The following is a 15,514-nucleotide window of genomic DNA, read 5'->3' as shown; positions in this document are numbered from 1 at the left end:
TATTATGTTTCTCACCACTGTGGAGACTTAGTGTATGTATGAAACGATGTGTACGTGAATACAGGACAAATAACATGCCGTATTAACTCAATTTTATTTTTTCAAGACAGGACAATCCCATATTATACAGGATGAGTGTAAACCCTACTCTAGATAGTAGGTAGTTAGCTGTAGTTCTCTATTAACTTTATCCATTTTAATTACATCAACAAGTGGAAGCAAGAAAGGGGACAAATTGACTAACACTAATTCATTAATAATCAGTAGTTATATCATACACTTTCTGTCAAACTGTCAATCAAGGTAGTGTGTGCTGATTTATGACCCTTTGTGCTTCCCTGGCTGACATTTCTGTAGGTAACCTAATTTATGACCAGGGGTGGGGGTAACGCTGTCGACTGTATCAGTTCGTCAATCTGGCCCCCCTGGGTGTCTGGATCTGTGGTGGGGGTGTGTGTGTGTGTGAGTAGCTCCTGACAAAGATATTTATGTTAATGAGATTGGGGTTGGGCGAGATACGTCTGAAAAAGCGTATCAATGGTTAATATTGGGCATACGTTTGTGTTACTATTTGGGGGGGGATTTCGTTTGCGTGACCATATTGTTAGAAAAAGCATGATGTTTGAATCTGTACATAAATGATTAGAATATATGTTTGTGAAATAAATGAAAACAAACGTTGATAACGCTTTTTGGGAGACAGTTTGACTTTGAATAAAAAAATTTAGGAGGTAAAACGTTTTTTTTTTTTAAAAAAAAGAATCTGTTTAAAAGAATTGCATGTGCGTTACGAAACAGGACCCAAGACAGGAAGTAAGCACAGGAGTGACGTCTTTATTTGAACTTAAGCTAAAGACATACAACGGAAAACCTATCCCTCAACTCGGGATGAGTCATGAAGCATAAAACTTAGGACAGGCCTAGGCCTAGAACCAGTAGCTTAACTGATGTACGAAACATTCATTTAACTTAGGCAGGTACACACCTCTAACTTAGGCATGAGCACTCACTAAACAAAGGCATGAACCCTCTTAACTATGGCAAGGCATAGGCACTCTAAACTATGAAATGGCACAATCACTCTTGACAAGGCTTAGCATACACACTCTTCACTATGACAGGGCATAAATTAAGGAACAGGAAAACAGACAGAGTATGGCAACATCACAACTTGGCACCATTAATCATTCCGTCATCTTCTCTATTAGTCCTTTTACCATTAGTTCTTTCTCTGCTTTACTTTACATTACTTTACTTGACTTTACTTTAATGCTGTGCGATGTGTGCAGCAACGCGAGGGGTTTAAGTAACCAGTCTCGTAATTGCCGACAGCTGGCAACACTTGACACAGCTTTAGCATCCATGCGCACCTCAAGCACGTGCACGTGCGCACTCTCCAGCCGCTCGTGCACGTTGTCGCCACATCGCCATCTGCCGGCGAGATCGTGACAGCATGTTATGTGTCTTTTAAACATAACCCTTTAGGAGGTAAAAATGATTATAAGAGCTGTTTAAAAAGAATCCATATTACATGTTTTCCAAAAACATAGCCCTTAGGAGATAAAACATTTAAAAGTGCTGTTTAAAAGATCCGTGCGTATTACATGACTTCCAAAAACATAGCCCTTAGGAGATAAAATGTTTAAAAGAACTATTTAATAGATTCGCATGTATTGTTTAAACTAGAAGACAAGTTTTTGCGAGATGTCTTCCAATCGTTGGGTAAAGCATTAATGATGTTAAAAACCGATTCACATCTCTCTCTCTCTGTCTCTCTCTCTCTCTCTCTCTCTCTCTCTCTCTCTCTCTCTCTCTCTCTCTACACCCCGCCCGTACACATATGTTTCACCGGCAGACAGTTTTTGTAGATCGTTTAAATTTATGACTCTACCTGTTCTGTAGGCTATGTGCATCTAATTTATGACTCTTTGTGTTTTTCCTGACCGACAGTTTGTGGGGCATGCTTATATTAGGACCAGGGGTGTGGCGTAATCCTATCAGTTTGTTTATGATAATGAGTTAGTGTCTGGGGGTGTTAATGGTTTTAAATATCAGTTTAAGACATTGTAGTTAAAACACAGAAGACAGTCTGCAACTTCCTGTTACAATGGCTGCTCCGAGAACTCCTAATATCCCTAGAAGACTGTCCTGCATTACACCTATAAGAGAATCTGATGAAAAACGTGTGGAGTTAACTTTTGCTCCAAGAAAAAAACAACAAGGGGTTAGTTTGTCAAAAATTCTTCATGAGCATGATGTTGTAAAGGCGCTGATGTTTAACCCTGAGCAGGGTGTTACCAACACCAGAGACCCTGTATTAAGACCGCCCTCATGCAGCAATGATTAAAAACAGGGTGGAAGGTATTACAGTGGCCACATATACAAGATGTCTCAAAATTCTGCATATGCCTGCTACAGCAACACCTCGGAAACAGCACTGGCTTTGCCAGATGACAACGCAACAATGCTAGAATCCCTCCCACAAGTTGGCTAGATAATTTCTGCAAGGAATTAGGATATCACAACCTAAGTTTCCTTACAAATCCATACGGAACAACCGGTACTTTAACAGGGGCATCTGTCTACGCTGGTATTGATGATACAGATTGCTGTATTCAGTCTGATCCCATGGACAGCTGGAAGGGGATCACACCAGTCATTTGAGATGGGAAATGCGTGTAGTGCTACAGGATTAGCAAAGAGTCTGCTTAAGCGCCATATTAGGTGCGAGATGTCTAGCATGATGTACAAATGCCTTATGGACTGTGCTGATGTACCTGTCACTGTAAATGGATGCGATGTTGACCAAAACATTTAACAAACCTCATGAATCAGATGTGTCTTGTGAGAGGTATGGTGCGACTGGTCTGCTTTGTTGCCTATGTTTATTAATACATGTGATCCAACTTGATTTTATCACAAAAATACTACATGTTGTGACTGATTGTCCAGACGTGTTAGAATTGTAGACGTTTTATGTATGTGTACATATGTGCATGATTTATGTGTAATCCTTCTGTCGAGAAATGACACACTACGTATCGGGTAATAAATTGTCCGTCAGCGAGATAACCATACAAGTGAAAGATGATCAAAATCGAGACATGCCCTTCAGTTATGGGAAGCTGTGTGCCAAGCTACATTTTAGGCCTGTGAAACAATTTGTATAAATAAAAAAAGCTACGCAGGGGGCGGGGTTATGTATGGAGCCGGGTTAGGGGGTATGTTTAGAGGTCTCTTTAGAATGGCTATTCCGTTACTAAAATGTGGTATTAGCATAGCCAAGCTGCATCTTAAATCAGCTGCAAAAAACATACTAAGCGATGTTGTTAGCAACACATTATTGCATATTCTTAATAATAATAATAATAATAATAATAATAATAACACCACTCCAGAAAGTCTGGACTAATTGTGATGGCTCACAGAAGAGCATCTAGACCACCAGGGGTTCGGAGGAGTGGTCAACCGATGAAGAAAAGAAAACATAACACCAAGAAATATTCAGTTGTAAAACGCAAACACAAGAGGACAGCAATAATCTCTACAGCAAAAAGACCAAAGTCCTGCATTAAAACAATATTTTAGACCATGTCTTTACTACACATTATGTCAGAAGAATGCTTAAAAACCGAACTGGATCTGTTCACAGTGCTCTTGACTCAAACCGTTATTGAAAAAAATACATAGTACCCCTGTTGTCAGCTATATCAGAAACATCACCTCTGGAGTTTTTTATAGCGGGGACTAGAGAGGATTGTGTAGACCTAAACAACACACTGTTTTTTTAACGTCTCAAAATCACTAATGCAGACGGTACAGACATTGCAGACGGAGCCCCCGTGGGACTTATTAACTATGCTGGATCTACAATAATTTCACAAGACCGTCTCATATCACAAAGCTCCAACACATATCCTTATCCTTGCATAATAGAGTGCCTTACCAATTATGGTAAAGATGCTCTTGAAATGGTATTCTCAGCGGGGCTCTTTTACAAAGACATGGCTGGTCACATGGACGTAACAGATCCCGCTGGTGGTAATAGAGGTTTGACCAAACAAGCTGCCTTTACCAACGCCAGCAATGTGGTTGATCTACTAGCACCCATTCACTGCGAAATATTCTTTCAAGAAAAACTAATGCTTAATGGTGTGGACATTAAAATTCATATGACGAGGGCAAAAGATGAATTCTTTTTGATGCGGAGCGACGCTGTGGCCTATAAACTAAACATCATGTCAGCTTCGCTGTTTGTGAAAAAAGTGTCTGTATCACCAGGTGTGAGATTGGGGCATGCACAAGCAATGCTCTCAACGCCTGCTAAATATCCCATTGACAGAGTATGTGTGAAAAACTTCTCAGTTCCTGTAGGCTCATGTGTTTGTAATCAAGAAAACTTGTTCTTAGGAACTCTACCAAAATCTGTGGTTCTGGCTATGGTTGATAATGACGCATTTACAGTCTCCTGTAATAAAAATCTGTTCGCATTTAAAAACTATGACTAGAATATTTGGCCATTTATCTGGATAGGCAGCAGCACCCCACGAAGCCTTTGCAGCCTGAATATGGAAGTGGATCTGCAGTGCGTGAATTTTACCAGTTAGCGCTGGCTTCTGGAAAGCATCTTAAAAATCAGCCTCTATTAATAGGGAGGATTTTGGCATGGTTATACCCTTAATGCGTTAAATCTCACACCAGACAAAGACGGCAGTCAGCACGTATCGCTTATCAAGTCTGAAAATATTAGACTGGAAGCACGTTTTAGACAGCCTCTACAATGAATGAGCAACTTAATTGTTTATGCCATATTTGACAGTATCGTCGAAGTGTCAAATCGCAGACAGATCCTGGTTGATTACTATTAATAGGCAAATTGGACACCATCCAGCTGATGACTATAATGGATAAGGTCTCATATAATACCCATTTTCTCGGTGTACTCCCATGTGACTACCTACCAAAAGCTACCTTAAGAAATTACCGTCAATGGTGATAATCAACACGCATCCTTCAGGACTCCCGGGTGAACACTGGTTAGCCATCTACATAAACGAGGTGAGCATGGGTTGTTTTTTCGACAGCTTTGGTAATAAACCAGATGACATTCGTTTTCTGAAGAATATCAAAAACTTTCTAAACTGCAATTCTAGAGTGGTTCAGCATTCATCAGTACAAGTCCAAGACTTTTCATCAGAGACCTGCGGGCAGCATTGATGTTTTTTGTCTCTATCACATGGTAAAGGGGTATTATTATGACGGTGTGTTAAAGCTGTATACCGGCGATTTTATTAAAAATGACAAGATGGTGTCGGCATTTATGAAAAAAACTAAAACTAAAAAAAGTTTGTTGTAATGAAAATGTTTTCAAATGTATTCATTGTGTTCAGACAGGTGAAATGTTTATGTCCAATAGATTTTTTCAATATAAATAAAGAACAGAGATTTCTTCTTCTTTTGATTCTTTATTATTATTATTATTATTATTATTATTATACAGACGCCCCCATCCAGCAATACAGATAATAATGAGATCATAAACATTAGAAAACTCGCTGATTAAAAACTTAACCACTGAATTGGGTCAAGAGTGGGTGATTTGAATACAGGGCCATCTGAATAATTTGATTGTGCTGATGGCAGTATTTTCTGTTTTTACACTTCTTAGACGAGTTGGTTATAGGTGACGTCGATTTGGTTTTGTAAGAGTTAATTGTGTGTTTGACATAATGGTTTGGTACCATTGAGTATGGTATGTTTAAAGTAGCAAAAGCCTCCAGAAATTCGAGCCAGCCGACAGGTCTTCAGGCATCAAATCTTTTGCAGAGTAGTGATGCTTTTAACTAAATCGAGCATGTGTGAACCAGGGATTGTTCTACCTTTAAACACAAACTCATAGACATTTTATCTAAAATGTAGCGAGCATTTTTTACACTCCTCTGTGGAACATTCTTCAAAATATCATCCAATACATTATCTAAATCATAGTGGGGGTTTACGCTAGGCGGCGCAGACAGCTTTTCTTTTTCAGAGTGATTAGTCTGTGGAAGTGTTAATGTTAATTTACTGTTTTCATGGTCCCCTTGTCTAGCCAGTGTTAAAAAGCACTGTAAAACGCTTGTGTACAGCTTCGCATTTTCATAATTATCCAAGTAAGATCAGTGCAAAATATTTCGTATAGCTATGTCCAAATCATTCTCCAAAACCTGCTGAATAGAATCGCAGGGGGTACCAGTCTTTAGTTTATCCAAATGATGCTGCGGGACTAAAAACATCTTCTCTGTGTACTCCATCCCTGTTATCTAGATGCAATCAGGCTGGAGATGAAAGGAATGGCGACGTTTAAGAGCGGTAGAAGAAATCCCCCCTGTTGGTTTTCTTACACGTGTCTTTCTTTTAACCCCAATCTTCTTATGTGCAGCAAATTTGATTATGCTTTTCCTCTTTCACAGTTTCTGGTATTAGTGCGATGTGATCGGTATATTGCTTAAGAGAACATTAAGAGCTACCTCACGCAATGTCACAATGAGTTCGTTTGTGGCAATTTGTAAAATAATCCTTCTTTGTTTGCCTGTTGCTTTTAATAATATTTTTAAAAGTGGCAAGTTTCTACAAAGTCTGGCAGACATTTTCACTATCTTCTTTTCTGGAGATACACCACAGGATGCGGTCCAAGTAAATCTGTTCTGAGCCCATAGTGTTCGGGTGTTTTTTTTTATAATCAATCATCAGGTACCTGAAAGTTTTGCTGGTTGCGTCTTGATAACACCCCATAAAAAAATTTATGTTGCCAGGATACATTTGTCTTCCTAGCACACTGACCTGATTGGCGTCTCTGGGGTTTTTAAACATCAGACAATTTGTGTTTAAGCTGATGGTCCTGCTGGCTTTCCCTTGGCAAAATAAATTCTGCACAATATAAATAGCACTAAGATTTCTATGATGTACATACTGGGTGAACACTTTTTCCACCTCGTTGCTTCCGCTGGCCTCTTTCATCAAATCATCAAGGATCAACAAATTTGTTGTGTTGGCAGGAAACAGAGCATCATCATTCAGAGTCTGTGGTAATCCTTCAACAAATTTCATTTTGTATATTTTCAACAATTCATCATACAACGGTTGACAACAATCATAAATATACACAATATTTTCAATTTTTTTAGAAATCAACTGTACAGCATTTTGCAACAACATTTTTACAAAATATGACTTTCCAGAGTTTGAAGGACCGCTTATCCCACATGAAAACAGGTGTTGTAATCTGAGATCAAAACCGTCTGTGTCTCGAAACCCCATGTCGAAAAGGATTGTCAGAGGCTATATGGGAGCATTCTGAAATCAGGGAGCAGCACTCGTTTGTTGTACAACACCTTAAACGTTTTAATGACTGTCCTATTGTGTAGTGTGAAATGTTTTTTATTACATACAATAGTGTCTGTGTATGCCAGTATAAGACGACTATTATCAGACCCCATGACTTAGTGAATTTATGACAATCAGGTGCATTGCAAACATTGCAAACGTATTTACACCTATGGTCTCTATGGCTAGTAAATCATTGGTGACAGTAGTCGCACATGTATGGGGTACCTATGAACACTTTTAGGTTCTTAATCATGAAATAACCTCCGTTGTGTACAAGAACCTGGTCTGGTTATGAGGCACGTCATTGGTTTTATACCGTTCCAACATACCAGTACACGTTCTATGGAACACCACTATTTTAATGTGTAACAACCGTTAAAAACGTGTGATGTCATTGAACCCTATCTTTTGCTGCACTGAATACCCCACAGTGTTCTGCAGAGACTTGGCTATTGGTTCTAGATCAGTACACGACGTTTGTGGATGTAGAAAATGGGCCAGACTGATTGCAAAACACAGATTGTTAGATATATTGTTGCAGAAAAACAGATTCATTCTGTTTCTGGCAATCACTTCGTTATGGGCTAGATCGCGTATCTTTGAATAAGCACCACTGTGTTTACCACGAGCTAAAGACAGATTTAGATCCAAACAGTCATAAGTCCACACGTTAAAATTGCTTTGCATAATGTTCTCAATCTGGTTTGTGAACACTCACACATCGTAATTGTTGTCAGGTGATAAGACAGCGTTAACATCAGAGGGTAGACTAGGGCCTCTCAACGTTATGTTGATTAAACCCCCATCACCAGCCAACAGTCTGGAAAACGACACTATTTCAGAATGATATCATGCAGAAATATAGTGTACGCAGCCAGGTCCGGGGCGGTTATCACACCCGTATTTATACAACGCTGTATCTCCAAACTATTAAATCTGAGTCTCGGTACCACCGTATAACCACCAACATCTCACCGTCTCTTACAATAGATTCAATAGCAGATTCAGATTACCTAAAATTTGTCTCTGAAGAATTAAACGTATGATACGATTCGCTGTCTGAACCCCACCCCACGTGTTGTGAATTTGAAGCATGGTCTAATGACGAAGTTGGAATTGATTCTGCTTGATCGTCAGCCATTGATCTCACCATGTTTAATAATTCCAACAACATATCAGTGGTAGACTCAGATCTATTCATATCCTCCATTGTCCGAATTATATACTGTAATGTCTCTTTGTTACCACGCTGTTCAAAGGAACACAAACAATCATCGTCGCATTTTCTAGATTTAATTACTGCTCCCTGATTACAAACTGTTCCCCCAAAACGCTTTGACATTTTTAACAGATTTTAAAATTTAAACAAAACTAGTAAAAAAAAAAATCACATACAGTAAATACAGTCGAATTAGCAATTAATACATGTAAACACACAGCTGTATGAAAAACGTATTGTGTGACTTACCCGAGTTTTATACAATCTGCTTTAACAACTCCGTCATCAGATATTGGTCATGACCAGCGCGGAGAATCTCTCCAGCAAGGAGTCTCTGTGTAGCTATAATATGTTTATCCAAAATGGTGTGTCATTGTAAAGTATCCATCACACATTGATTATAAAAACTCTGCTTCTTCTCAAGGCCATCCAGACACTCCCCGAAGACAGCAAAACTCTTTTCAATACCTGCAATATGCCCCGTCGTTGGTCTTGAACCCAGATTGTATCAGTTCAAATAAGGCTCTGTTGTCTGTAATAGCCGGCAGCTCACGACCGTAAGCTTCTTGATTTGAAGGTAGAGCCTCAGAGTCATCGTCTACCGTAGTCAGACATTCACTGGTACGTGTTTCTCCAAGAGCCGGGGAAAATGCACAAGCGTTCCACGATTCTAACAACTCGTGATCCCAGCTCAATCCAGAGTCTATAGTGCGTAATAACAATAATAATAACATAATAATAACATAATAATAATAATAATAATAATAACACAACACTTACTGTTATGATAGACAGCCATCTCCTTTTTGAAGTATTCCTCAAAATAAAAACAAAACTTAGGTGATGAGCTAAAATGAGAAACCAACGGTTCGTCTAAATTACACAGCGCAAACACTATTACATCTATATTGTCTATAATAATGCATAATATCTAACATCTCGTGAAAATTTATCTTCCAGTTTAAACAATACATGCGATTCTATTAAACAGTTCTTTTAAACATTTTTATCTCTTAAGGGTTATGTTTTTGGAAGTCTTGTAATACGGATTCTTTTTAAACAGCTCTTATAATCATTTTTACCTCCTAAAGGGTACCACAGGGTCTTAAATCAGCACACACTACTTTGATTGACAGTTTGACAGAAAGTGTATGATATAACTACTGATTATTAATTAATTAGTGTTAGTCAATTCGTCCCCTTTCTTGCTTCCACTTGTTGATGTAACTACTATAATCATTTTTAATGGTTTTGGGTCTATTTCCTCTTTTTCTTTTTGTGTATTTACCTAATTTAGTACCTAGCGTATAGGAAGAAACAGCCCCGATGATGTTTACAGAAGATGTATTGATGGTTAAAATTTAGATGTTGGCTGGAGTGTCCCTTTAAGCATATTTAACATTTGTTTGTACTTTTAGCATTTATGAAAATAAGGATGTTCAGTGAGACCTTTGAGGACTTGTTTGATAATTTGCTCTAGTGTTAGTTCATTATGTATTATTTTATTTCCTTCAGTATCAGGTGTGATTCACTGGGAGTGAGAAGTTGGTCAACTCTGGTCTCAGAGCTCAGCTCAGAAACCACCAATCTGAGAGAACTGCATCTGACTGTGAAAACACTGGATCTGTATGGGAATAAACTAGGAGACTCAGGAGTGAAGAGTCTCTGTGCTGTACTGGAGAATCCTTACGGTAAAGTGGAGAAACTGGGGTAAGATCATCCCTCTGAGAGTCACAATAACTCACTAAAAGCAGCAGTTGTATACAGTGTTGTTTTTCACCCTGAATGTTCTGTAACAGTACAACATGCAGAACAAATAGATTAGTCATTAAGAGATAATGATTTCTCTCCAGAATAATTTATGCTTTAAATAAATAAATAAATAAATAAATAAATAAATAAATGTACTTATAATCAGATGCATGTGCATTAAAAATGGAGATATTTGTCATTTAATTTCACACAGGCTGCTGTAGCATTTTGGATCGTTGTAGCTGGTGTTTCATTGAAATTAATTTCTAGTTGTCTTTGATGAGAAATGCTCCTGTAAAATACAGCAGTACAAACAACATTTTCTGCAACCAGTTTCATCTTGTGATTTTCTGTTGTGCATGTGTGCGTGTGTGCGTGCGAGTGTGTGTGTGTGTGTGTGTGTGTGTGTGTGTGTATGTTTGTGCATGCTACATAAACAAGTGGCAAATGAAGAAACCTCTTGAGTGAAAGACTTTCAGTACTTTGGACATTTTTTGCAGTCACATTAGTTCTTTTCAGCGACTGCTGGCTTTTGAATTTTACTTTCAAACCTGTGCCCACCCTGTTTTACCCAGGCCCACCCTCTGTTCAATTTCTGGCCTTGCCACTGAACAGTGGTAATGTTTTGGTCAGAAATGAATTTTTTTTTAAATAATATAATTGTAATCCATGTTTGATAGTAAGTGAGCTAACATTACGCTAACCGCTGTGTGTAAATACACAACAGAACAGTAATTTAGTACAAAATAACGATTAAAGAAATTATTTAATAAAAGTGGGACTATACGTCTACAGACACTCGACGGTTGGTGACAGTGAATTTGTGAATTTGAATACCTGTGTGAATGCGGTGCCAAAGAGTGACATCATCTCAGTGAATCAAATCTTTTCTCAAAAAACATTAATTTACTGGCCCTTTCTGTAAAATACATCATTACACGAGTACATGTGAAAGGTGCTCGTCTTTTTGTGTGTTGTGACTCACTGAATCATTTACTCAACTGATTTGTTTAAACACTGAGTCATTCACAACTAAAACATGTCTTATTATCCTAAAATTATCAGGCCTACATATCTACTAAAAGCAGTGTGTTTTTCCCGCTCAGGGAAGATCAGCTGTTTTTTAAATTAATTTTGTCGACTACATAATCTGCAGAATATTTTTTCATTTAAATGAAATAATAAGTCGTCCTGCAGGATAGATTAAGTACTTGGGAACTTTATTTTATTTCTGCAGGAGGTGAACAGCAGTCCTTCAGGAATGATTCAATCTTGCAGGAGTTTTCCCTTGTGCAGCAAGTGTGCTGGAAATTCCTGCATGTTTCTATTGTACTGCTCCATCCTAAACCCTGTAGGGGTATCCTACACAGTTTGTCAGTGTGTCCTGCAGGATTGAATCATTCCAGGATAGCAGCAAACATCCTGCAGAAAAATGAAAATCCTGAAAGATTCCTGTAGAGTTTTTTAAGGGAGCCACTGAACAGTTGTTCCCTTTTAAAGGGAACTTTGACGTTGCATTTAGCATAATAGTATGGGAAGCGCCCTTGCGCCCGTGACCGGTATCTGAAGCTTGTGTAAAATCATGCCTCTACTTATAGGCCTGCCATGATCAGGTGACGTGGCAATTAAGCGCGTCGCATGATCTATATATGGCACCTGTGAACCACTCCGGCAGCCTTATTATCTTCAGCGAGACTGCATGTCTGTTGTTTGTGTGACAAAAGACATTTCAATTCTACTCTATATTTTCTCAAAATCTCTAAACTTTTCTGTCCCTTTTTAAAAAAAAAAAAGGCAAAGAGAGGGAAAGAATGAGCGAGAAAGAATTCAGAAAGTGTGTTACGCCTTGCTCCCATTTCACCATGGGAGGAGACGGACATGCTTTCTGTGTGAAGTGTTTGGGTGTAGAGCATGTGACAGCAGCCCTCGAGGGGTCTGTCTGTCAGCATTGTGAACATTTCACAAATATATAGCTCCCTCACACTGCAGAAAACTCCCCTTTTTTCCAGAAGTGCATGATGAGATATCACGCTTCTGGAGAAAACCATATACTAGCCGTGTTTATAACCCCGCGACGTCTGATTACTCAGCCGTCATGGGGAGTGAGCAGCACGGCTATTTAGCGATGCTGAAGGTGGAGGAGGTGCTTGGGAGCCAACTCTCTCCATCAATGGCAGGTAATTTAGGGAGGCTAACTTTATCTTCTAAGCCATTTAAGACCACCTCGGCGTTGGTGGGCAAAGCCTATGCGGCAGCGGGTCTTGCTTGTGCGTCACTGCATACAATGGCAGTGTTGTAGGCCTGCCAAGCAGTCCTGCTGAGTGAGCTCGATATTGGGGAGGGAATTGGGCCGTAGGCAGTGGTAGAGCTGTGCCGCGCCACAGATTTATCTCTCCAGGCGACCAAACAAATGGCCCGTCATATCGGCCATTCAATGGGTAGCCTGGTTGTGGTGGACAGGCACCTATGGCTCAACCTCTCAGGGATGGGGGACAAAGATAAGGTCTCCTTGCTGAACGCCCCTGTTAAACCTTCCAGCCTGTTCGGCGATGCAGTTAATGCCAGGCAAAACCGCAAATGACGGCGTTCAACCAGTTCCTTTCCCATCGTGTCGAGTTTACCTGAGCATCCATGAGTGGAGCCCAGGCCAGCACTAGTGCGAGGGAGGCGCAGAAGGAGAGTGTGGTGGCCCGCCTCCCCCCGATCTAAAGAATGATCATAAAAGCAAAGCAGGCAAGGAAGGAATGGTCCTGATAGGCCATGGAGGGACGTATCAGGGGACATGAGGTTGTTAGGGCAGATAGAACCCAGTGCTATTGTAGGGCCTGCCCTGGCCAAGGCCATCCCATGTTTTCAGCGTTCTCTGGTCAGCGAGCTGTCACAGGGTGACGGAAATCTGATGCTTTCCCTCCAACGGAATGTGGAAAAGCTAACATCACTGAAAGACCATTTGTCAGCGTGGAAATTACTGCCAAATGTGTCTCCATGGGTTCTGTCTACCATAGAAAAGGGTTACTGGTCCAGTTCAGAGCTCGACCCCCCCGGTTCAGAGGTATGCTCACCACAGTTGTCAGCACAGTGCAGAGCTCAATGTTAGCGCAGGAAGTAAGTTCCCTTTTGGACAAAGGGGACATAGAACATGTACCCCATTCCCTAAGGGAGGGGGGTTTTTACAGCCGTTATTTCCTGGTCCGCAAAAAAGATGGGAGCATGCGGCCAATTTTAGATCTGCGTCATCTGAACCGTACTCTTTGGACATACAGATTCAAGATGCTGACGCTCAAACTTATCATGCCACAGATTCAGTTCGAGGAATGGTTTGTGATGATAGATCTGAAAGATGCATATTTCCATATAGGAATATCGCCCAGTCACAGGAAGTTCCTGAGGTTTGCGTTTGGAGACAACACATACCAATTTTGGGTTCTTCCCTTCGAGCTAGCTTTATCCCCTCGTACCTTTACAAAGTGCATGGATGCTGCTCTGGCTCCCTTGCGACTCCAGGGCATCCGTGTACTAAACTACCTGGACGACTGGTTAATTCTAGCACGTTCCAGGGAACAGGCGGTTCAACATTGAGATGTTGTTTTTGCCCACATGAGGAGCTTGGGGCTCAGGTTGAACCTCAAGAAAAGTATGCTTTCTCCAGTGCAGAGGACAACTTTTCTTGCGGTTATATGGGATTCTACTACGATGAGGGCGTTTCTATCTCCAACACGCGTAGGATCGATCCTATCAACTTTGAGCAAGATAAAGCTAGGTCTGGGCATCCCCTCCAGTCTCTACGAGAGACTGTTGGGCCTTATGGCAGCAGCAGCCAACGTCATACCGTTGGGCCTATTGCACATGAGTCCATTTCAGTGGTGGCAGAAAAGTCAGGGGTTTCATGAAACGGCTGAGAGTAATCAGTGTCACGCGGCGATGCCTACGTGCTCTGAGTATTTAGAGGTGTTTGCCGTTTCTAGCCTCGGGTCACACTCTAGGGGCGTCTCCTCACCACAAGACGGTAATGACAGATGCGTCCCTCACGGGCTGGGGTGCAGTCTTAAATGGCTGTCCAGCTCACGGTCTTTAGAGAGGCCCTCATCTGGAGTGGCATATAAATCACCTAGAGATGCGGGCCGTATTCCTAGCACTGAAATTCTTTCTTCCTCAGTTGAGAGGTCACCATGTGCTTGTTGTGTTAGACAACACAGTGGTGGTCTCATATATCAACCACCAGGGAGGGTTACATTCACGCCCCATGTTCAGGCAGGTGCAACTAATCCTTCTCTGGGCAGAGGGAAAGTTCTTGTCAGTGAGTGAAATGTACATTCTGGGCAGCCGGAATGTAGGGGCAGACACCCTGTTGAGGCAGGGGCTGAGGCCCGGGGGTTGGAGGCTCCATCCACAAGAGGTGGAGTCCATATGGAGGAGGTTCGGACAATCGGAAGTGGAGGTGTTCGCCTCCGAGGAGACAACACACTGCCCGCTGTGGTTCGCCCTCACTCCTCCCGCACCATTGGGGTTGGACGCCATGGTACACACATGGCCGAGGTCACATCCATATGCTTTTCCCCGATCGCTCTGCTCCCCAAGTTCTAGTGAGAGTTTGCCAAGACCATCTACGTCTGCTGCTAGTAGCACCGTATTGGCCGGCGCGAATATGGTTCTCAGAGATAATTTCCCTGCTCAACGGTACTCTTTGGGAGATTCCCATCTGCAGGGAACTACTGTCTCAAGCCGGAGTGCTGATTTATCACCCTTGGCCAGAACTATGGAAACTGTGGGTCTGGCCCCTGAGGGGCACCAACTCATAGATTCTGGTCTCACAACTGAGGTTGTAGAGACCATGTTAAATGCTAGAGCACCATCCACAAGAAAATTGTTTGCGCTCAAGTGGCGGCTTTTTGTCTTGTGGTTTGAGGAACTTCAGCTAGACCTAGTGAACTGCGCGATAGCTACAATCCTGGAGTTCTTACAAGCATGTTTCTCAGCAGGGTTGGGGCCTTCTACAATCAGGGTTTACATGGCCACCGTTTCGGCCAGCCACACCCCTGTTGATGGAGCCTCTGTGGGGCAATATCCTCTAACTTCGAGGTTCATGCGTCGTGTCAGACGGCTGAGGCCCATCCTCAGGCCACGCATAACTTCCTGGGACCTTTCTGTGGTCTTGGAAAATCTGTCAGGGGCCCC

At 41.3% G+C, this 15,514-nt stretch overlaps 1 protein-coding gene across 1 annotated transcript in view; it reads left to right on the top strand.

Annotated features, from left to right (window-relative positions):
- The window catches only part of LOC128622999 (NACHT, LRR and PYD domains-containing protein 12-like), a 55,909-nt gene that overhangs the window by 20,398 nt on the left and 19,997 nt on the right, over nucleotides 1–15,514 (top strand). The window contains exon 7 of the mRNA XM_053649824.1: nucleotides 10,103–10,297. Coding sequence (XP_053505799.1) covers nucleotides 10,103–10,297 — 195 coding nt within the window. The remainder of the gene's footprint in view (nucleotides 1–10,102; nucleotides 10,298–15,514) is intronic.

Source organism: Ictalurus furcatus, chromosome 19 (assembly GCF_023375685.1).
Source record: "Ictalurus furcatus strain D&B chromosome 19, Billie_1.0, whole genome shotgun sequence".
NCBI classification, from domain to species: domain Eukaryota; kingdom Metazoa; phylum Chordata; class Actinopteri; order Siluriformes; family Ictaluridae; genus Ictalurus; species Ictalurus furcatus.
This window is presented reverse-complemented; position numbering and strand designations above follow the sequence as displayed.